Below are 23,870 nucleotides of genomic sequence, written 5' to 3'. Positions count from 1 at the left end.
GGAAAACCCGGTTGACTCACAACTTAGACTTAAGAACTTAGAGCACAATCAGTACCTTTGCTATGAAGTTTATTTTTGAACAAAGTAAACAAACCCAAGTGAAACAAGTAAACACACCTCACCACACCCCTTTTCTTATCTCTGTATTTACTTCCCAAGAATTTGGAAAGTTCTGGACCCTTTCCTACTATTTTTTTTTATCCAATTACTTAGTCTGAACTGTGCAACTCCTTGCCAGAAGATGGTGTGGGTGCCAAAAAAATAGATTAAGACAGGGATTTCTGTAGAATAAAAAAAAATCACTGTGAGCTTTGAAGACAAATATATTCCTCAAAAACCTGGAAGGGGATTGCCAGAGGATAGAAAAGTATTTTGGGGAAGTAACACTTTTTTGCCCTATCCTTATACTATTCCCTGGACATCTGCAGATGAACCTGTGCTCTGACCCAATGCAGTTGTTATGTGGGTCAGAAGTAACATGAAAAGGTAACATTGAAAAGGTAACATGAAACTCTGATTTTTAGGCTCAGCACCAGTACTTATTACATGCCTACTTCAGCACACACAGTCCCTACAAGGCAAAGGATGTTGCCCCATTTCAAAAATCTTGTTCATAGATGAGAAAGATAACTTAGACACAATGGAGAGCTGTGGAAAGAAAAGCAAATTCCTCTTGGATTAGCATCACTATACAGAAAAACTGGCCTAAAACGGGGTTTTAAGGCCATTATACAAACATGGAACCACCTTAAAAAAATTCTGATCTGTTTATCAGTAAGTTTTGTGTGGTTAGTGGAATTGTATCATGTGTTAACACCACCTCAGAGCTACAGCAGCTTCTGGTCAGAAGAAAAAGACTACAGCAGCAGATGGGAAAGCCCACAGGAAGGATGGGAAGAACAGGAAGGATGCCTGCTGCTCCAGAGGCAGGGGCAGGAGCCCCTGGAGGACACCACTCACACAGCTCCCCAGCACCCTCCACGAGGTCACCTGCCTGGGGAGTGATGCCACACCAGAAGTTGGAGTAGAGGGAGCGGGACTCAAGCATCGGTGCCACCAGTGTCTTGTTTTCTGCTATCAGCAGGTTCAGAGTCTGGGGGTTGGTCAGTAAGTTATCTGCATCAATAAACTACAGAGAGAAGGAAGAAGGAAAAAAAATTGTTAATAGATGAAACAGTACGATTCCCCTGATGCTTTCCTGGGAATGAGACAGCCAGAGGCACATGACCAGCCCTGGTGTGGCCACAGGCCCAAGGCAGTGCCTGTCCCCTGTGCTGCCACTGCTAGGGCACCTCTGGTCCCTCACAATGAGAAAAGACCTTGAGGGGCTGGAGCACGTCCAGGGAAGGGAATGGAGCTGGGGAAGGGGCTAGAGCACCAGGAGCAGCTGAGGGAGCTGGAGGGCTCAGGAGAGACCTTGTGGCTCTGCACAACTCCCTGACAGGAGGGGGCAGCTGGGGGGCATTGGGCTCTGCACCATGGGAAGTTTAGATTGGATATTAAGAAAAATTTCTTCTAAAAGAGTGGCCAAGCATTGAAATAGGCTGTCCAGGGCAGGGGTGGAGTCACCATCCCTGGAAAGTGTTCAAAATATGTGTGCATCTGGTACTTGGGAATGTGGCTTAATGGTGAACATGGCAGGTCAACAACTGGACTCAGAGATCTCAGGTATTTTCCAACCTTAACAATTTTATGAATCCATGAGGTTGGCAAAAAAACACCCTAAAAGCAGTGAGCTGGTGGGTTTGACTCCATAGGGCACAGGGCTGCCACAGGGAAACCTGGGGGCAGCTGCGCCTGGGCACAGCAGTGAGATGGGCAGAGAGCTTCCCTGACTGGACACAACCTCACACCAGCGCAGGCACCAGGGAGCTGCAAGGGAAAATAACATCACTGAAAATTCAGGACGAGTTCATTCTGTGAAGAGCATCAAGGACAACTCCTAAACTGCCCTCACACCTCACCTTGCTTGGAGGCTTTGGGAACAACCCCCCTCACAGCGACCAAGGCAGCATCTTCCCACAACTGCTCTGCACAACTATTTTCTTTACATTTCACCTTTTCACCCCAAACAGTGGGGTTTCAATCTGAGTACCTTGTAGGTACCTCCCACCACCAGGACTGTGTTCAATCCTGATGCCTGTGGAAAAAGCTCCAAGCTTACCCAAGGACTCACCGCCCTCACTGCAAAGTCTCTGGCTCACCAGACCAAGAAATGACCCACGACATCTCAATTTGTCTTTAGATGGAGAGAAAACTTTTTGACAGCCCCCAGTATCCAAGTAAGCACCTGGAAAGCTTTTGCCTGAGGCCAGCTAATAAATCAAACTTGTATTTACCAGGATATAGTCTGACCACTTCTCCCGGGCAGCACGCAGGGCAGCCTGTCGCAGCTTCATCACATGAGTGAATCGGGAGCTTGGCCAATGTTTTGGCCCAACTTCTTCTGGGTAAGACCTAGACAAGAAAAAAGAAGTGACTGTAATCCATGTCTGGGCTTTATTACACCAGAAAAAAAGAAAAAAAGAAAGAAAGAAAAAAGAAAAAAAGAAAAAAGAAGAAAAAAGAAAAAAGAAGAAAAAAGAAAAAAGAAAAAAAGAAAAAAAGAAAAAAGAAAAAAGAAAAGAGAAAAAAGAAAAAAGAAAAAAAGAAAAGAGAAAAAAAGAAAAAAGAAAAAAGAGAAAAATAGAAAAAAGAGAAAAATAGAAAAAAAAAAGAAAGAAAAAAAAGAAAAAAGGGAAAAAGGGAAAAAGAAAAAAGTAGTTCCCTTGCTGCCTTCATTATGAAAGCAAAACAGCATTAGAGTCACCTCAGGCAACCCAGGAGAGGTTTTGAGGGAGAATAATTCCAAGTTCTGTGCTGGCATGAGCACAGAAGGCATCAGAGAACAAGCAGTGCCACAGTTTTCTGATGACCCAGCAAAGCAGCACCATCCAACCCAGGAGTTGCTGCGGCAGCAGCGAGGGGACCCCTCCAAAGTGACCTGCAGCTCACTGACCCCACCCAACCTCAGGTACAAACTCGTCTGCCCTCTGCTAGGCTGCAAATCCAGCTCCCCTCGGCCCAGCAGAACCAGCAGAGCTGGGATGTGAAGATGAAGACAGCCGGGACTCCCCTGGGCTCTGGGCATTATTAGGAACTGTTAACACATCCCGGGAACAGCTCCTAAATCTTCCAACACCTGGCCCCACAGGCCCCAGCACGGCAGCAAAGTCATGTGCATGGCTCTGCCTTCAGGATCAACCCCAAAAGCAAAGGCTTTTTAACAAAGATGGAAGGGAACTCATGAGCAGATCCCAATGAGGAATAAAAATCCAGGAGTCTGAAACAGTGCCAGCGTAAGTCAGGGAAGGAACTAAGAATTTCAAAAGCTTTTTGCAGACCTTAAAAAGCACCAAGTTTGGCAGGATGAAGAAAACTCAATTCAAATGAAAGGATTAAAAATGTCAATAAAACCAGCATTCCCTGGGGGTTTGTACCACAAACTCCCCATCACTGCAGCGAGGAACTTGAATATAAAAGCAAGCCTAAAGGAAGGGGAAACTGATGTAATTTTCCTTGATGGAAGAAACTGAAAACAGAACAAACCCAGGAACAGCTGATCCTAAAAATAAACAAAAATTAAAGTAATAAAAATCCAACACACCATATTTCAAAGCAATGGTCCTGCAAGTCATGCAAAAGCATAATATGTGGAATTAAATCTAGTTCTCTGGCTCAGCACTTACTGAATACTTGATGTCTCAGAGCTTTCATAGATGCTATGGAATGGGCTATAATTTTTATGCTTCCTTGCAAATAAAGAATGATAGTTTTGATTCCCTGTAGCTCTTGATGTAATTTGTTTACCATGCAAAGAGAGCAGCTACAGATGCTAAATAACTGAATGGAAAATACTTTCTTCCACAAAATTCTGCATGAGGTGCTTCACTGAAGTCAGAGACCTTTCTACAGAGACCTTATCTTACCTTTTTCCATAAGAACACAATTTTAATGGGACAGATCCCAGAAAGCAAATAAACCACATTTTAATGCTTGGACATTTAGTACAACTCCCAGTTTGGAAAGTGAAAACCTCGGGAATTTGGGCTATGCAACCAAGAGCCCCTCCCAGGTACTCACGGGGGTTCCTCCATGGGCCTCCACTCCACATCGTGGTACAGGTGCTGCACATTCTTCAGCCACTCCCTGAGGATTGCTGTGGTGTTGTCAATGTTGTGGTCAGTGGCTGCCCTGGCAAAGCAAGAGCAAAGGGAGCACGTTAGCACTAGGTTTGTGCCTTTGCTTTACCATGGAGTGCTCTGTCCAGTCCAGCCACCGGAAAAGACAACATGCAGTCGGGGTTTAACCCCAGCTGGCAACTGAGTACCACCACTGTGGGATGGGGAGGGGAATAAAGCCTGTGGGTTGAGATAAGAACCATTGAATAACTGAAACAAGTAACTGAAATGTGCTGTTAGTGGAGGGAAGGGACACAGTGCTCGCTGAAGAATGGTTTTTTCCCTCAGGGTTAAGCTGAACAGACTGGAACAGGAGGCACAGATTCACATCCCTGACAGCAATCCCATGGAAATGGCTCCCACAGGGGCCACACGCTGCTCTCTGCCTGGGACGCTCAAGCCTTCAGGTCACAGGACAAGTGAGCCAAGTCCCATCCCAGCTGCTCCTCCCCAGCTGCCTTCCCTGGGACCGGGGCTTTGCACACCCAGCATGGGGCTGTGGCAGATCCCACGACAAATCCTGTCACTGAAAGGGCTGCTCATTTTTCCTAGCTGGAATGGGCAGGAAAGCACAGACCCATGGCAGAACACAGCTCAGCAAACTCCACTGGGAATTTATAATCCCTTCATATTCCTCTGGGAGTATAAATAGTCCCACAAGGTCCGGTGCAGACAGTAAAGACAGTGTGAAACACATCACTGAGGGGAGGTTGCTGGAAGCCCCCCTCAACTGCTATACATTTCTTGTTTCATCCTCCAGCTCGAGAGACCCAAAGGCACTTCCCAGACAATCCTTCATCTTACTTAAAGCCAGAACTCCCTGTAGCCAGGGGAGGACATGCAGAAAGGAGCCACATCCCAAACCCTACAGCTACTCCAAAACTATTTCAGGAAAATACCTCCACTCCAAGTCACCGTATGACCCTACAGATGAAAACCAGGGCATGAACTCTTTTCAGCTTGTGCAACAGGAACATACCATTCCCATGCAGTCTAGCCCGCTTTAAATTAAAAAAGAACCAAGAACTTGGATTTTCAGTTTATTTATAATCAGAACACCACAATCACTTAAGGCCAGGAGGCTTATTTGTTGAATATTTATTCCTGTCTGTTGAAACAATATATAGTGAAAGTTCAGCAAGTGAAGAGAGGCTGGTCCCTGTGTCATTAACTTCTCTCCTGTGACAGAGCAAGGCTGGGCTTAGTCATGGCTTCAGGGTTTGCTTTCGACCAAGACTGTGGCTCATGCTGCACTGCAGATCTAGTTTGCAACAATGTTCAAACTGGACTAAAACAGTCAAAGCGTTGACTTGGTGTAAGACCAACTTGCTCCATGTGTTTTATTGGATGAAGCTCATTCCCTGGAGCATTTCATGCACTTCCTTGGGCTCCCACAGTCACCAAGGCATTTCACGTCTCACTCTGCTTTCCTCCCATGTTCCCGCTGCACAGTCAGCGAACAACAGCTCCACAATTCCTAAAATACCAGAGAATTGGGAAAACGGCTTCATGTTCATGGTCATCACTGGAGCTGCAGTGGCACCAAGAAGGTGGTACTGGGGCCACACTGCAATTGGGCATCACAGAAACGAGGCCAAGACGACCGCGGCCACCCTGGGGAATGCCGAAGGTCATCCCACAACATCTTCTTTTCCAGGTACAGACCAGCCTTAAGGACCACGGAGACCCTTAAAGTAAGCACATAGCTCCCACAGAGTCAGGTCCACGTGCCTCTTTCCTTCAGCAAGCCTTATCCCATTCTTTCTAACCTCAACCCAGTCCTTCTAACCTCACATAATATCAGTGGGGACATATGAAGGGCTACAGTCTGGGCAGGGAAAGGGGAAACTTCAGCTGCATACATGTCAAATTAATCTCAGTTTTATGTTGGCTGCTCCCATCTCAGCCAGGAGATCCTTCTCCATTCAACTTTGTGCACACACAAGGCCAAAATGTTTTAGATGGGGAGCTGTTTGCAGGGATGTGCAACAGAAACCAAGAGCTCCCAAATGAAACATGAATTTCCTGGACAACGCAGAAATGTAGAGTCATTCGACCTCAGAGAAAAGGATTACCATGATGGAAAGCTGTTTCCTCAGTTGCTCAGAGTTGTTTCATTAAGCCCAAATCTCTGACTAGCAGAAGAAACCCTGAAGTTGAATGACAGCGATTGGGAGAGTTAGAGCAAGACCTTTGCCTCTCCAAGCACAACAAGGGTGTTGAAGGATGCTCCTCCTATCACACCTGGAGTACTCCATCCTGGTAGGGCAGCAGACCCTTGAAAAAATTCACCCTGGAAGACACAACCAGCCAACATTCTCCAGCCATAAGTGAGATGCACAAATGGGAGCTGAAGGGATCTCTAGATCTACCTACAAGGAATCTGCTGGAAGAAAATGGCATTTTCCAACCCAAACCATTCCATGATTCTATGACTTCACTGCCCAGGCTGTCATGGTGATACAAGGAAGGTAAATTCACATCCCAGTAGACCTCTTGAAGACATGGATGAGCCAAGGCTCTGGCACAAAGGAGGGACAGCTGTCTCCAGGACTGTCTACCCAGCAGCATTTCTAAGCCCAAAAGTCCTCAAAGGCAATAAAGTTTGTTCCACCCTGGATGAAACATGCCCTATGACTAGCAGTTTGGCAAACCTTTGTTTTTCCAGCTTTGAGCTCAAAAAACCCAACCAAAAAACACCCCAAACCAAACCAAACAACCTCTCCCCCAAAACCCAAACAACCAAGCCATTACAAAAGCAATTATCACTATTAGTTCCAGAATAATTAATTTAAGATCAAACAGTATCAGCACTGACTCCTTCTGTAGTATGTGAACCAATCCACCTTCCCCCCAGAAAAAAATAGCAGCTCTGGTGTTTGCAATAGCACTGTGTGGAAAAACAGGCACATACTTTATTTTTCCCTTTTTTTTTTTTTTTTTTTTTCCTGAAATGACAACCCCTGCACAAGAAAAACAAGCTAATTAAAATGTGAGCAGGACTTCTCACTGGGAGCAAGAGCTCCTCAAGCCCTGAGAGGCACATCAGGACACTCCACATTATAAACACTTCTTCTGCAGCACTCTAGCACTTCAAGAAGCCAAGTACACAGCTAAGACTTCAGTTTGGTGGTAAGAACACAGCACACAAGAGATGCTATCACCTCTGCCCACTTGCCTGTCCTGAAAAAGTGTTTTTACTAAATCCTCTTATCCTTACTGGTGCATGATCTGCACTTGACAGGACGAAGAGAGTGGATCACTGCAACCCAACTCCACTCAGCTCACCAGGAGCATGGCTTGGCCACATGGCCCTTAGACTAAGGCAGTGCCTGGATTTTTGGGTGTATTTTCTGAAAGCAGGTTGGTGAGCACAGCACCATTATATGTGTGAGAGTCTATCAGCAATATTGTTGACCAGGCATTAGGTTCAAATCCTGTTTTTTGAGTGGATGGGCAACACCATTTTCAAGAGCTGATTAAAAACATCTAGAATTTAAAGAAAAAAGGTCCCCTACAAGATTTATAACCTAAAGCCTGTGCAACAGAACAAGGAAAAAATGGAGGAAAAAAAATTCTAATTCCTCCCACTCTTTTCAGAAAGAAAGTTTAATAAATAGACCAGAACATGACTCCAGATGGACACCTCTATTCCAGTAACATGGCAGCTTTTCCCCCTCAGATTTAAACCCATTTCCAATAAACAGAAGTTAAATTTTTGAAAAGTTTGAGTGAGAACATAATGTTCATGTTCATATAGGGGCTTCTGTTGATATAACGACAACCACTTCAGTATTTACTTTGGCTCTGACCAGGAGTCGTACCATGGACACAAGCCCTCATTGTTCACGCTGAGTGAAATACCCCCTCCCAAAAAAACTCATGGATAGTGCACAGTGGAAAATCCAAGCATGACACTAAGAACCTCCTGTTTAAATTAAGTAATGTGAGTAGCAGTATATGAGGAAAATGGCTCCTTTCACAAACTGCTCATATTTTTAGCTTGATAATGTCTCCTCAAATTATGTTTGCAAGGAGGAGTTAATTTAGGATTTGATGGTTGTTCTCCTCTTTTCCTCCCCAAAAAGGGAATCAAAAATAACAATCTCCCTTTTCACGTCTTCACACTCTGGCCTGTTCTCCCAAGCTATTTAGTTTATTTACCTCATGCATGGGTCAGAGGAGAAAATTTTCACCTTCACCATCTGTATAGGAAAAATACTAGAGGACAAAATGCACCCTGTGCACCGCTGGCTTGTCAGAGTAGGGGTCATGCTGTGACACAAGCTGAGGCAAACTCCACAGCCAGGGCCCTGCAGTAATTTTCCTACTGAATTTAACATTTACCACCTTTTCCCTTTGGCAAACAGGGTGGGAGGGACGGCTTCGGGGTCAGTGCTTCACCTTCAAGCAGGGCAGAGCTGAGTCAGGACTGGAGGCAGCCAGCTTTCAAAACCAAAAGCAGTAAGGAGGCTCCTTTCCCTTTCTGTCAGTGTTTTGAACACTGCTGGGCTTGAAGAGGGTATTGGGTTCACCCATTATGGCTGTGAGGGCCAAACCTGGACACCCAGGTTCAAGGGGGTCCTTCCTGTCACTCCACTGAGAACATGCAAAGGATGACAGTGGTCAGGATTCTCCTGATACCGGGGTTGCACTGAAAGTGGTTCACAGGAAGAGGATGCACATGGCTTTCCAGGGCTCCTGATGCTTCCACACGCTGCAGAACTAAGTTGTGAACGCAACCAAGTCCCAGGAAACCCCAGAGATATCCATTTTAACTGTCTCCCTTGGTTCCTCTCTGCCTGCAGGGATTCAGTTCACCCACAAGGCTTGTTATAGGATGTGGTCCAATACTGAGTTCAATTGAAGCAAGAGCCATAGGTTGGCCACGTGCCCGTAACCCACAGGGTCTCCTCCAAAGCAAAGCCCAAAGTCAATCGAAAGCCTGTCAGTAGATCATTCCTAACAACTGTGACACAGAAGCTGGTGACAAAAGCACCAGTAACTCCCCTTGGCCATTTTCCACAAAGCTGAGAAGCAATAAAACATTCAGAGAGAGGTTACAGCTCAAACCAAAGCGATGGAGGAAGCACATTTCTGTGTGCTCTGCTCCAGAACTTGTGCTAGCAGAGGTGCTCAAATATTCAAGGACAAAGTTCAGCCCTCAGAGCAGGACTCAGCATCTTCCTGAGCACCTTCTGAGCTGAGCCAGCAGCAACAGGCACTGCACAGGGGGTTCCCCCAGTGCTCTGGGCAGGCTCCAAGGATTTCAGGCCCCAGAGCATTGGAAAATCCACACCATTTCATCTAGCCCCAGCCACTATTAATAATTTACTCCAGCAGGCCTGTGTTTCTTACCACAGCACTCATGACACACAATGAACAGGGCACAGGATAGGAGTTTTAACCTCTGAATTGTTTAGATCCTGCATAAAATCCTTTGGCTTTCAGTCCCTTGAGGCAGCCCCAAGAGCTCCTGGTCTGAGCGGAGCTGAGCTCCTGTCACCCAGGCTGCTCATGCTGGGTGTGAGATCAGCCCAGCCAAAAATAACTGAAAAAGCAGAGTCCAGCCACGGAGCCCCAATGAGTCAAACATAAATTTGGATTTGGATTTCTCAAAACAAGTGGTAAATAAAGTAACAGACGAGTCATTTCTCCCTGCTCTTTTTGTCTGGAAGCTGCCAGGCTTAGAAAACCAAGTCAAAATATAACCCCCCCCAAAGTGGCAGTTTCCACTGTGAGCCAGGGATGAATTACCTTGACTAGAAAACAATGCAGCTAGAAGAGAGTGGAAGAGAAGGGATGGATCCTAAAGAGGAAGGAAAAAAACTCAAAACAAGACAGAAGCAAAACACTTCTGAAGCACAGTAAGAGGGATTTAATTTCAGCTGCGAAAATGTCTGTTTTTACCACAGATCAAGACCCTGGAAGTGTCCAAGGCTAGGCTGGATGGGGCTTGGAGCAACCTGGGCTGGTGGAAGGTGTCCCTGCCCATGGAAGGGGGTGGAACAAGATGAGCTTTAAGGTCCCTTCCAACCCAAACCATTTGATAGTCTATCGCATGATTTTAAATGGAGTTACTGTCAACTACTCCATGTTCTCCTGTCCAGGATCTTCCCCAAAAGCAACAAACCAAGCAGGGCTCCCTGTATCTTTCCAGCAGGGCTCCCTGTATCTTTCCAAACACTCCCTCACCAACAGGCAGATATGGCTCTTGCTCACCCAGCAGAGACAAGACTCAGGTAATACATGATTTTCTTTTTCTGGTCTGCCAGCCCTACCTCACGTCTGTGAATTTGAGACTCAGTATCTCGAATCTCCCAGGTACCAGTGGGATCAGGGATAACATGCCATGAGACAGCTCCCAATAATGCAGTCCAGAGACTCTGGACAGATCCAAACCATCTAAATCACTTATTTTAGCACAGTTATGCTCGCACACTTCATTAACAGGGCCTGAACATTCAGCCCCAGTTCAAAGAACTGTTTAAGCATTTAAATAAGTTGCCAAAATTCTAATGTATGTATAAGACTTTTTGGCTTCGTACGGACTTCGCATTTATTCTAGGGTTTCCTTAATTAAGGACAGATTTTTGGAAGTACCTTCTTCTGTTTTTTATTTTAACTTGGTCCCCAAACCACCTGGGCCCAGACGGGTGTCAGAGAGCTGCGTGGGAGCTTGGAACCAGCAACATAAGCAGCACTGCTCCCTGGGCTGGGCAGCTGTACAAGAACAGGACCTCACAGCACAGGAATGCAGCACACAGGGCTCCCCTCTAACTCTTTCCCCGTGCCCTTCAGCAGCTGTGGATAATGGATTTTGCTGGCAGCAGCACTGATTTTAAAACCTTCAATGGTCTTCCAAGTCCAAGTGAATGACTCACAGATGTATGTAAGTGTGTACATACTTCTGTACACACCAGGATCTTTGCTCTTTCCATGCTACCTCAAGAAATACCTCACTTTCTTGTCCCTCACTCCCCACGACAAATCACGGAATCCCAGAATGATTTGGGTGGAACAGACCTTAAAGCCCATCCCATCCCCTGCCATGGGCAGGGACGCCTTCCATGATCCCAAGTTGCTCAAGCCCTGTCCAGCCTGGCCTTGGACACTTCCAGGGATGGGTCAGCCACAGCTTCTCTGGGTAACCTGTGCCAGGGCCTCCCCACCCTCATTGTAAAAAAATTCTTCCTTATATCTAATCTAAATCAACCCTTATGGCTCCCTCATGCTAAAAGTCAAAAATTCCTGTGTAACAGCTTCCCTGTTCCATGCAATAGGAATTCTCCCACAGTGCAAAGGAGGTTCCTGCTGCTTCAATCCCAAGTCCTCTCTCCGTCTTGTTTTAGTTCCCCCCCTTCTCACCCTGCTGCTAAGCTTTAAAGGAAACTAAAAACCAGCTGCATCTTGTGAGTATTTCCAAGCAGATTTGGCTTCAAGGGAACAAGTCCCCTAAGGGAAGCCCTGGAAATCCCATATATGCAGGATCAGGGTGGTGACTGGCCTCTGAAATCAGTTGTTCAAAGGAGGAATTAATTGCAACAGTTGAGTAATTTCTGAAAGGATAGCTTGTTCCCAGCAGCTAACTCAGACACCAGCTGATGCAGCTGTTTGAGATTAATGCAAGTGTGTAAGGCACTGGGCAGGAACACTGAGATTTAGAAATATTCTTGGCGCTGCTAACAAAAAAATGGATGGGTTTCACATTTAGGTGCTCAGTACCACTGATTTTTCCACAGTCACACTGATATATGGGCCTGTACCACATTGCCAAGGGTCCCCCAAAACAGAAGCACCTGAACAGCTCTGGGTCTCTGCACCAAGCCTGCAGACAGAGCAGTGCAAAGGTACCAAAGCCTGCCTCACCCCTGGTGAGAACACTCACACCATGGACCACCAGACACCCAGCAGGGAGGGAAACACAGACCCAAGTCCTTTAGTAGCTTACTTTTTAAATTTATGGGCTTCTTTTTTCCCCCCCAGAAAAAGTCAGAAGCTTGTCCTACAAGTACCAGTAAGCACCCAGTGCTGCCTCCCTGTCCCACACCAGCCAACAAGAGCTTTCACCAGCTCTACACAAAATCATAGAATCACAGAACCATTGAATTGTTTGGGTTGGAAGGGACTTTGAACTCATCCCATCCTCCCCGCCCGCCATGGGAAGGAACACCTTCCATTAGTCCAGGTTGCTCTAAGCCCTGTCCAGAGATGAACAGGATCAGCGGAACATAACCAAGTTATGTGGGTGAGGCTGGTATGTTCCATTCTTCCCAACTGTCTAAGAATGTACCCTTCCAGACAAGACATTTTTAAGAACTCTTGACTAAAAATATGAAATATGACTTCATTACAAATCAGTTTTCATTCTAAACATCCTACAAGACTTGAAGTAATTTCAACACACAGAGAAACACATTCTTGCTGGAATACTGTGTAATTAAATGACTACAACAAGTCATTTTTCATCTCTTGTCCAGTGCCGGCTGACAGAAACAATGTAAGAAATTAGGGAACGAAAACAGAATTATTTTAATTCACGGCATTAATTTGGAGTTCAAGTGGCAATGAGAAACACACCAAACTAATTCTGGAGCAAAGGATAACTTCTTTTACCAACTGAGAATCTGCTCTGTGATGTGGAAACTGGCAGGATGTTTCGTGTGACACTGGAGAGCTTTATACAGTAACTGACCCTTTCACGTGAAAACTTTGCTGATAGGCAACAATAAAGCCATTCTTCATAAAGGTTTTCAGCTAGCTTTTCTTTGAGGCCATCACAAACCTAAAATAACAGAATAACAGAACAAGAGGAAGAGCTCAATGAGTGACAACAACAGTGTTCTCTGAGATGAACCCCAAATTTAGCATTTGTAGAAAAGGTCCAAAAGCATTTGGAGTAGGGAAATGTAAGAACAGGTCATAAACTGCTCTTCCTACAAACAAAGTGGCAAAGGATAATTGGCTATCCAGAAGGATTTTGCCTCTGGAGAGAGAAAACCAGCTATGTTTAGAAGGGCAGGAAATGCTCAAAGTTAAATAGTTAATGAAGACCAACAGTATTCCATATTTTCACATCAGAGTCCCTTGAACTTTCAAACTTTATCCACAACTTGATGCAAAGGTCACCAAAACACAGATTTCTTTTCCCGGCAGTGCCCTTCAAAACACAGCTCACCAGCCTCCTGAGGGAAGCCCTGCACTCTGTTGAGTAATTTACAGTTTTTGTTAGAAGGCTTTCAACAATCCCTTTGCAGACCCTGCAACAGGACTGCCACCCCAACAGGTCTGTTTGAGGTCAGCTCTGCACTCAGGGCTGATCTCCATCCACACCCTGTGCCTCTCCAGTGGACCAGGAATTCCTTTGTTGTTGCTGCAGGCTGAATAGGACTGTCAACAGGACAAGAGCAGCAAGCCCTCCACAGCTGTCTCCGGCAGGCTGCTACCTGCCTCCATACTCAGGTGCACAGAGACATCCTGAAGAAAACCTCAACAGTAAAGCATTTGGTGTATGTGTGATGATTCCTGAAAAAATGTGGCACAAAAGCTGGGAGACACCTTACAGCTCAGCAGGGCTGGATGTGTGCATCCAGGGAAACGCTTACTAAATAACAGCTTGAAAAATGCCACCTTCACAGGCTTTGCAGTCACATTGCAGGGGTCCACACTAGACCTGCAGAGCTGACTGTGGCACCTCGTGCTTTTCTGTGCCCACCTCCAAGAAGGCTCCTTTGACCAACACACAGAATATGCTGAGTTGGAAGGGACCCACAGGGACCATCCAGTCCAACCCCTGGCCCTGCACAGACACCCCAACAATCCCACCCTGTGCATCCCTGGGAGCGGTGTCCAAACGCTCCTGGAGCTCCGGCAGCCTTGGGGCCCGTGCCCATTCCCTGGGGAGCCTGGGCAGTGTCCCAGCACCCTCTGGGGGAAGAACCTTTCCCTGATCTCCAGCCTGATCCTCCCCTGACACAGCTCCAGCCATTTCCTCAGCTCCTGTCACTGGTCACAGAGAGTGAAGAGATCAGTACTTGCTTCTCCCCTGCCCCTTGTGAGCTATACAGTCAGAGAAGGCTGAGACCCACATGTGCCCCACTGACACATGTCCATTCCACCAGAGTAACAATCGGCCCTTGCCCACAAAGGCCTGGAAAAGGGGAGTTAGAGGCAGGAAGAAAGTCTGGACTCAAGACATTGTCCCAAGCTTGGGGCTGCCCTAGAGCAGCAGCCTCACCACAGAATCACCCAGTACAATACCAGCAATGAATCCCAGGAGCATCCCAGCAAGTCCCAGCAGGCTGGGACAGTTCCTTAGCACTCCTGGGATGATGATCCCAGTGCGAAGTGTTATATTCCTGATGCACCACCCTATGGAAAAGTCTAAACGCAAGAGACAGCAAGAACAAATTGGAGGACATTTGGCTGAAGGACTCCTGGCCCTGGTAAGCTGTCCCCCAAGAGAGCAGAGGGGACCAGCCCTGGGCTCCCCCATCTGCTGGCAGTGCACACACAGGGTGTCTGCCCACATCTTCCCTGCTCCAGCACTGGAGCTGCTCACAGAAATGAGCTTGGCTGAGCCCACACTACAAACAATCCCCCAGCTAATTTGCACTCAGAAATATGACTCTGCACTTCTCCATGAAAGGGCTCACTGTCTGGGCATGGAGAGGGCTGCAGCAGCAGCATGTGCCAGATGAATGGATTGTTACAGACACACGGAGAAATACCAGCGTCGCCGTCAACGCGCACAGGGTTGTTGTCAAACCAACAGCTCTTTCTGCCATGCTCTCACAGAGGTAGCTGTGCCAAGTTTAAAGATTTGGAGCCCGAGAGAGAGTTCCAGGCTTGCCTTACACAGGCAAAAGCAGTTACAACAATTTAATTTTTTCCGCACTGCTTATGCAGTGAAACTTTCCAACCCAAGGATCTGCAATGCCCCCACCAGGAGCGGATGATACAGAACACAGACCAACCTAAGCCCAGTCAGGAAGGGCAATTCCATCCCTGCCCCTAGAGCTGATTATCCTCAGGGTGTATTGTACCAGGTACCACTTACCAATGAGAAGCTGTGGCTGGCCATGGATTCCTGGAAGTGTCCAAGGCCAGGCTGGATGAGGCTTGGAGCAACCTGGGACAGTGGAAGGTGTCCTTGCCCATGACAGGGTGTAGGACTGGATGGGCTTTAAGGTCTGTTTAAACCCAAACCTTTCTGTGATTCTGTGATTACAGAAGCAGACAAAGTCAGCGAGACTTTTTCCAAAGTAATTCAACTTCAGGGTAGCTTGAGAACAGTAGTTTTCAAACTGTGATCAGCAGATGTCTGTGAACTATTTCTAGTTTGCTTGTGAAAGGTAATAAAAAATCTATCATACCCTGTCAATGTTTGCGATGCAGCACAGGAAAAACATGTTTGGTTTATGCTCAGCCAATGGAATACCATTCCCCTTTCACTGCTGCTGGAAGAGTCAGAGCCAACACCCTCCCCAGGATCAACACTGCCCACTAAAACCTCAGTGTGATCCCCAGCACTGTCTCAGCAGGCAGCACAATGAGCTGTCTGTGCACCCAGAAAGTCATGGAGCTTTAGACACTAAGAATAACTTCAGTTTATTCTTACACAGCAAGATAACAGGGCCAAGGCTGGCACAGGCACATCATAAACACTCCTGCTCTCCTCGGCAGGCTGTGAATTACTGGCTGCTTGCAGGAAAACCGGGCAACTTTAAGGATGATAAAATCCCAGGTGTTTATAACATGTAGTATAGACACAGAGGAATAGAAACAGAAGTAAATTTCTTGACTGCTTCTTCTACAGCCTCTGTACAAGCAAGTCAGTTACCTTTGAGATTAAAAATGTTAGCACAGAATCTGCTTTCAAAATACAGTCAGGAGGTACAGCAAGAAAAGTCAACCAAGGATCTGTAACAAATTCCTCATGAGGAGAAGAGCTGCCATGTTTTACATCTTGTATCTCACAAGGGACCCAGGCACTGCCCTAGATCACAGCAAGCCTGCAGGCAGGCTGGCCTTCCTCCTGCTGCTGGAACACGTCCTCTTCTGAGCTCCAGGGCTGTCCCAAGGGGCAGCCAACCCACCTACTGTACAGGGGCTTTCTAACATGAACCCCTGGACTGGTCATGGTTGGACTATTAGGAAAAAGTTCACTGAGAGGGGTGTCACTGGAACAGGCTCCCCAGGGAAGTCATGTCACCAACCCTGTCTGAGTTCAAGGAGATTCTCGGTGAAGCTCTCTGACACACAGTTTAGTTTTAGGCAGCACTGTGAGGAGCAGGGAGTGGGACTCCATGATCCTTATGGGTCCTTCCAACTCAAGGTGTTCTGTAATTCTATTCTGTAACTGTATTTCTGCAGGGATCAATCAAGTCTGCAGGGAAGGGAAAGCTTATCCTCACTTTTACAGCCAGACCACTGCATCCATTAAGTCTTTTCCAACCTTAATGATTCTATGATTCAAGGTTTTGCCTAGAGCACAGCATGAGGTGAGGCAAGGAGTGGGACTGATCTGTCCACAGCCAGCCTGGCCCCTCACCACGTAGCCCAGCAGTCCTGGGCACCCCAGCCAGCCTCTGGGCCAAGAGCAAGGAAACAAGAACATGCTGGTAGAAACCAGGAAAAATCCTGGTCCAAGAGCTCCAGGGGGAGCTCTGGGGACAGCACAGCTCCACAGCTCAGACACGGATCCTAACCTCCAATGCAGGCTCCAGGTGCCATCTCACAGGCAAGTCACATCACAGCCAATAAGAGATTTGCATTACTGATCCCACTGAACACCGCCACCTGCTGAGGCATGTTCTTAAGTCACTCAGGCGTGTGGCTGATGGGAAGCCAGAGAATCCTAAATGGCCTGGGTTGGAAGGGATCTTAAAGCCCAGTCACTGCCACCCCTTGCCATGGGCAGGGACACCTTCCACTAGACCAGGTTGCTCCAAGCCCTGTCCAACCTGGCTTTCCTCGAAGTCACAGGGCTAACACCTCTCCCCAGCAAAGGAGAAGAATTTCTGCTTTAAAAACACTTTTCAATCTGACACACACTCTCAAAAACAAGTAAAGAAACTTCAAAACACAGTAGCAGAAGTTAGCCATGTACCAGTTGCTCCTGGAAAGACAGAGGCATGAAATCCATCCATGCTCCCTCCAGGTTCATCCAAAGATATCCAAGGTGCTGCTGCTGGTGGGAGCCACCTGAAGCTAATATTGTCCACAAAACACATATCCCAGGATGCTGCTGCCTGCCATATGATCCGGAAGGTGCAGATCAAGACAATCTGTCTTTAAGTCAAGACACATGCAACAGCTTTACAGTTGGCACTAACATTAAAAAGAACCATACAGAAAAGGTAATGCAAGAAAACTAAGTAAATCAAATGCTCAGCATGGTCCCAACTGGTTTGCCACTGTCTCTGAATGATAAAATGGCAAATGGCTGCAGAGCTTTCACCTCTACAGCAGGGAAGAGGTTTTCCCAATCCACAGGACAACCATAGGAGGAGACAGTTTGGGAGCCAGGCTGTCATTCTAGTGGAGAACACCTACAGAAGAGCTGGAGAAGGACTTTGGACAGGGGCCTGGAGTGACAGAACAAGGGGAATGGCTTCATGCTGACAGAAGGAAGGGTTAGATGGGATATTGGGAAGGAAGTTTTCCCTGTGAGGATGGGGAGGCCCTGGCACAGGGTGCCCAGAGAAGCTGTGGCTGCCCCTGGATCCCTGGAAGTGTCCAAAGCCAGGCTGGACAGGGCTTGGAGCAACCTGGGACAGTGGAAGGTGTCCCTGCCCACGGCAGGGGGTGGGACTGGACGAGCTTTAAGGTCACTTTCTGTGATCTTGCATAACACTGCACTCACCACCCAGGCTTTAGGGATTTACTCATGTCCCCTTCATGGATTTAATTAATTCAGACCCTGTTTCCAAGCACTTCAATGCCTCCAGGAAGCTCAGTCTCTTCAGCACATCATATCTTCACTGCACTGTTAAACCGAGTTTGATGCTTGAGGCCTGACTTTCCCCGTGTGTCCATCTTCCAAGCAATTTGCAGACCCTCCTCTTCACCACCTGCACAAAGCCTGGTCCCCCCCACCACCCAAGCACACAGAGGCTGTGCGAGGCACCAGCCAGGGTGATGCTCAGGGTGCAGTTTGTTCCACCCACACTCCACCAAGTGGCACAGCCAGAAGATAAAGCATCCAAGTTAGTCACAGACTCCAGAATATCAGATTTTTGCCTTTTCAAGGATATTCAGAGCTTCAGACAATACCCTTGAAAAGTAACCCAGCCAGAAATAACTCATTTAACCTCCCATATCCTGGGATCAAGGAATCAGCAACAAAAAAGCAGAACTAAAGTATCAACACTGGAGATCCAACCAGCTCTTTCTTCCCTCTCAGAATCAGCAGTTTAATAACCCGACCAAAGCATAATCCCAGTGAATCTACAAGACACACCTACAACACAGAGTATTTAACAACATCAGACCAGACATTTCCCCTGCTCCACTGCAAATTCACAGCACACAAACACAGCAGGTTTCATTACCCTCTCCCTGGCACAGGTTTCACTTGGCATAAAGGAGTTTATGCCAAACTTTGCTTTCACCAACACTAAACTAGCACTTAGAGTCATCAGTGAGTTATTTTAGAGTTAGACTTTGCTGAAGCCAGCATGGAACTTGAGACTTCATAATTCTGGCTTAATTTTCCTCAAGTAGCCAGTTACCCTGGAAAACAGAGATTCTCTGAATTGCACGGAATGGTACACTACTTGAAAATAAATGGATTATGTCATATTTGCTGGAAAATGGCTGAAAATATTTTATACATAATTAAGAGAATAGAAAAACAACCACTGCAGCCAAGCAGGAAAAAATATATTCAGCATTTACAGACGAAGTTGACAGTTTTCCTGGATGTAACTTTGCCCATCCCATTTCAGATGAAGAAACAGCTGAAAAGGTGACAACCTCATATGCTGACAGGATTCTGAATAAGGGGGGAGGGAAAACACAACAAACACCATGCTGCTAGCATGAAATAATGAATTTATCTCAAGTTTTTCCAGACAGATTTTGCAGTGTTCTTGCTTTGAATGGCTAAGTGTACTCATCTGCAACATACCTCTAGGAATGAGGTGATGTGAATCACAGAGGTCAGAGGCCATGCCCAGAAGGCCCCCAAAACCCACAGCAAGGGTCTCAACCTTGCCCTGAGTCAGCACTATAGCTTCATTTTACAGAAAGGGAAACAAAACCAAAGAGATTAATGGATTTTCACAAGTCACAAAAAAAGGAGTGGGTATCAGGGCTGGGAATGATAAAATAAGCTCACACTCCTTCCAAAATACAGACTGAAATGAACTACAGATATCCAGCTTTTGTAGAGCAGTTTACTTAGTGCATCCACAGAGTACTTGTCAGACTAGTGGTAAATTTGTGGCCATGGCAATCTCAAGAACAACTTTTCCTCTGTGTTGCTTTTAAGAAACTCTCACAAGCTCACAGGCAAAATCTCTCTCTTCCCATCCAAGCATTTTGCCTTCAGCACTGAAAAATAACCCACTCTGGGCTTTTGGATATGGGGTTCTTGATTTTTAGGGTTTAGGGTTTTAAAGCAGTGAAGTACTAGCACTGGAAAGAAGAAAAAAATTTAAAAGCAAAGTATTTCTACTTTAAATTCCAAATACTTTGGGCTAGCTAAAATTTCTGGATCTGAACCTCTTCCATTTGTGATCTCATGCTTCATTCAGGGATACAGAAATCGACACGGCTTCTCCTATGGACACACGTGCTGGACACATGGCTGCTGTGGGGTCAACACACGAGACATACTATGGATGCCAGAGTCAGAACACATCCTCTCTTGGAAAAGACTGACTCTGGACTCAAATTGATGGAAAACTGGTGCTGTGCTGATGGCTGTCTGAAGAGAGGACAAAGAAAAACAGTGAGGTCTTAACTCTAATCTTGTAAGCTAAAGGCTCTGCAGCCCTCTGTAAGTAATGCTGTACATTTCCCAGCTAAGGAAATGGGATCATGAAAACAGAGGGACACTTAGAGGATGAGATTGCTTCCTCTGCAGTACACAACATCACAATTCTCCCTTCTGCTGGTCTGTTCTCTTTGTGTGGATTTCAGGGAGCAATCACTGGAGAGGGAAAAATCTCAGGGAGCACCCACTGAAGATGGGCAAATCTCTGGGAGAGCTAAGCACTGAAGGCTGCATCAGCAAGTGTGGTGTGGAGAAGAATGCAAATGCACAATTTATTTTATCTCTCTAAGGTTTAATCCTGACCACAAATACACAGTTTGAGGATAGATAGTTTTTTCCCCCATCACTGCCTGTAAATTTACATCACTGATGTAAATAAAGAGAGGAAATGGGCACTCGGGTCTTTCAGTAGCCAGTTCCTAGGAAACTGGGTAACTGGAAGCCCCACAAAACACACGTGCCTGTATTCTGCAGAGCATGGTTCCTAACCATGCCTTTTTCCAATGGGAAAGATTCCCATTTTAGCTATCTCTATTCCAGGGGATGAAGCACACAAGATAAAGCGTGTTCCATCCCCAGCACATCTGCAGGTGTTGGACTCGACCGTCCCCTCAGGGGACAGGGACAAGTCAGGGACATGTTCTGGCCCAGGAGCCCTCGCACGCATCACCGTGCTTGTCCAGCAGCATTCCCAGGCCTGGACATTTCAGTTCCCTGGGGCTCTGAGGCAATTTCAAAGGCTGGAAAACTGGGTTTTTGGAATATCTCAGCACAAGGCATTGCTGTGGCAGGGCTGAAAGAGCAGAGAACGTCCAGCCTCAAGGAACCCAGAGTCCCTCTGCTGAGCATGCAGGAATCTAGTTCCAGGCTCTCCCTCTGCCAGGGATAAATGCCATCCTAACCCCAATCTCTGCACTTCATAGGGAATAGCAGATAATATGCCACAACTTCTTATATATTACAAAATATGCACCCGCCCCATACAAAATAACATAGACTGTCTTTGAAGACTTCAGGGTTTACACAGAGATGTGATGTATCAGCAGACAAATTGAAATCTAATGGCTTACTTTATTTGCTCAAGCTATTAAGTTTTTTAGGAGTTATGTTCAAAGGTGTTCAATAGATCATTTAATATTACCTACTGTACAGTGCAGGCAAAGCATCACCTAATGGCCCCATATGGAATTCAGAGATTTAGCATCACCTGCTTGACTCAAAAAAACCCCACCAAAACAAAAACTCACCAAAAAACCAACCAACCAAACAAAAAAAAACCAAACCAAAAACCCACCAAAAAAACCCCCACCAAACCCCATTCCGAATCAAAAAAAAACCCCAAAACCCAAATAACCGAAACACCAGTACCTTTTTTTTTTTTTTTAATTATTTTCATCTGAAACCATCTCAGATCCTTCTTCTGAAGCCTTTCAAATAATCCCTCAACAGCTCCATCTCAAATCCACACAATAGCAGCAACTGATGTGCAACATCAGCTGCTAGGGAACAGCTGATATGCCATAGAAGCACCAAGCCACTAGAGGGATTTCTTAAATACACAAAATAAAGATAGTTAATGGAAAAACTGAATTCTGTCTCCTTCAAGAAATCATTCTGCTCTTAAACTTCTGCCAGTTTATCAGCGGCTGCAGTTGGGTAGAACCTTTGTTTTGAGGAGGTTCATTAACCTCTTCAGATCATGTAACCCAATACAAGATCTAATGAGCTGGAATCCAGGGGTTTGGGCTCTTTATTTTGGTTTCTTCTAAGTATATTCTTAACTTCTATACCAGCACAGAACTGGAAGAAATATACCTTTGTTGGGTCAGGAGACCTGGAAGGAATACATCCTCCTGAGCAGGAAAGGCTGGAGGTTGGTCCAGCTATGTGTCCGAACTATTAGAACCAGATGTTTTCCTTAACCTCTGGGTTGTCCCAAAGATGTCTTTGTAGTACCCAACAAGCCACACATCTGCAGGAGCAACAGGAGCCTGGTCAGCTTTGTCAGGTGAGCGATTACTGCTGGGAAATGTAACACACCATCATTTCTTCTTGGAGATCTCAGTCTACTTAAGATGTAAAAGATCTGAAGCAGATCTCTGAGGGACACTGACTTTATTCTAGGTGTAATCTGTGATTCTGATCCATGTGCAGCAACAAGTTCTCCACCTTGCAATAGAGCAACAGAGCAAACCTGAAGGTGGCTGAAGCTCTCCGCAGGTAGAATCAACCAACACCACTGCACAATGAATTGGTGAGTGTAGGAAAGAAACCCTGCTTAGCCCCAGCCTAGCCCTGAACGCATATTCCTCCCCCCTTAAATCTGCACCACGTATATGAAAGCGGGCTCATCCAAAAAGCCGATGGGAAGTTTGTAGGCAAAGCTGTTGGAAGCACCACTGACAGCAGCTTAATTCTTGCTCTGTGAAACAGAGCTTCCTTCAAGGCTCAGGTATTAGGCAAAAAATCCTGGCAGCAGCCTTCATTTGTATGAAGTCAGAGCAGAGTTCTGCCAGCAGACAGCCATGAGCTCACTAGTCTGAAATAACATCTCATTGACAAAAGTTTTTGTGGAAGCAGTATCTTGTTTGTGTGAGAAATAAAGGGAGAAGGGGGAGCGAGTGTATGTTAAGAGTGATAAAACATGTACCACAAACACATTCAATTACTTAATGATAATTTCCATTTAAATCCTGCTTCAAGTAAAAAAATTGAATTAAAAAGAAATCATAAATTAAGAGACAGTATTTAGCAGCAGTGACATTCTCATATTCCAGTCACACACACTGAACTTACTTCAGAGTGGTGTTTTGAAAAATGAGTGCAACCAAAGTCTCTGACAAGCTGGAGGAAGAAAATATTTGAGGAGGCAAAAGACCCAAAAGCAATTATTATTCTCTACTAACCAATTTACAAGAGTCTGGGTAGGCTTCTCCAAAACCCTGGAGCCCATCTCAGAGACAAATAAATGGGAACCCCATCCAGAGCTTCGTAATGAAGGAGCACATATAATCTGGAGCAAACACCAGCAGCATCCAGACACTGATTTATGTGAGTGAGTCAAGTAATGCTAAAGGAGTAAGACTGGGAAAACTGAGCAAAGTACTGGGCTACTGCTCTGTTGTTCCAAGAACTGGTTATGCTAAACCAGATACAAACAGCACAGGGTACATGGAATGCTTGGTCCCTACCAGCAGCTGGCTTTTCTAAACCTCCAGGGCCTGAATAACCTGCTTATATCTCAGTCTGCAGCAGCTTGGAACTCCCAACCCCAACCCTCACCTAAGCTGTCCTGTGAACGGAAAGGATTCACCTCTACCAACATCACACCTCTGCCTGAAAGTGAAGGAGTTGGAGCCAAGCCAAACTAGAGAAGCTATCAAGTTCCTGGCACTAAAAGTACAGAAATCTAGCTAAAGTACTTCCAGAAACCCTCTGAACACACTAACAGAGAAAAAAATGCCATCCAGCCAAGTCAACACCAATCTGCTTCCCAACTCTGCCAGCATGCAGGATCCTGCAGAAAATTCAGATCTCCAAATCTTACTCCTCACCACAACCCACTAAGGAACCCCAGTTCAATCCAGGAGCATCAGAAGGCCATATCAGACGCTCCACTACCATTGTCCCTTTTCTCTATCTGTAGG

At 46.1% G+C, this 23,870-nt stretch overlaps 1 protein-coding gene across 1 annotated transcript in view; it reads right to left on the bottom strand.

The window, feature by feature from the left end:
* Positions 1 to 23,870, bottom strand: part of COLGALT2 (collagen beta(1-O)galactosyltransferase 2) — a 47,688-nt gene that overhangs the window by 13,359 nt on the left and 10,459 nt on the right. The window contains exons 2-4 of the mRNA XM_048312233.1: positions 4,123 to 4,233; positions 2,340 to 2,457; positions 995 to 1,129 (exon numbers count right to left, since the gene is read on the bottom strand). Of these exons, the coding sequence (XP_048168190.1) occupies positions 995 to 1,129; positions 2,340 to 2,457; positions 4,123 to 4,233 (364 nt within the window). The remainder of the gene's footprint in view (positions 1 to 994; positions 1,130 to 2,339; positions 2,458 to 4,122; positions 4,234 to 23,870) is intronic.

The sequence above is a fragment of the Corvus hawaiiensis genome, chromosome 9 (genome assembly GCF_020740725.1).
Source record: "Corvus hawaiiensis isolate bCorHaw1 chromosome 9, bCorHaw1.pri.cur, whole genome shotgun sequence".
Classification (NCBI taxonomy): Eukaryota; Metazoa; Chordata; class Aves; order Passeriformes; family Corvidae; genus Corvus; species Corvus hawaiiensis.
Note: the sequence above shows the minus strand (reverse complement) of the source record. Positions and strands in the feature narration are given on the sequence as shown.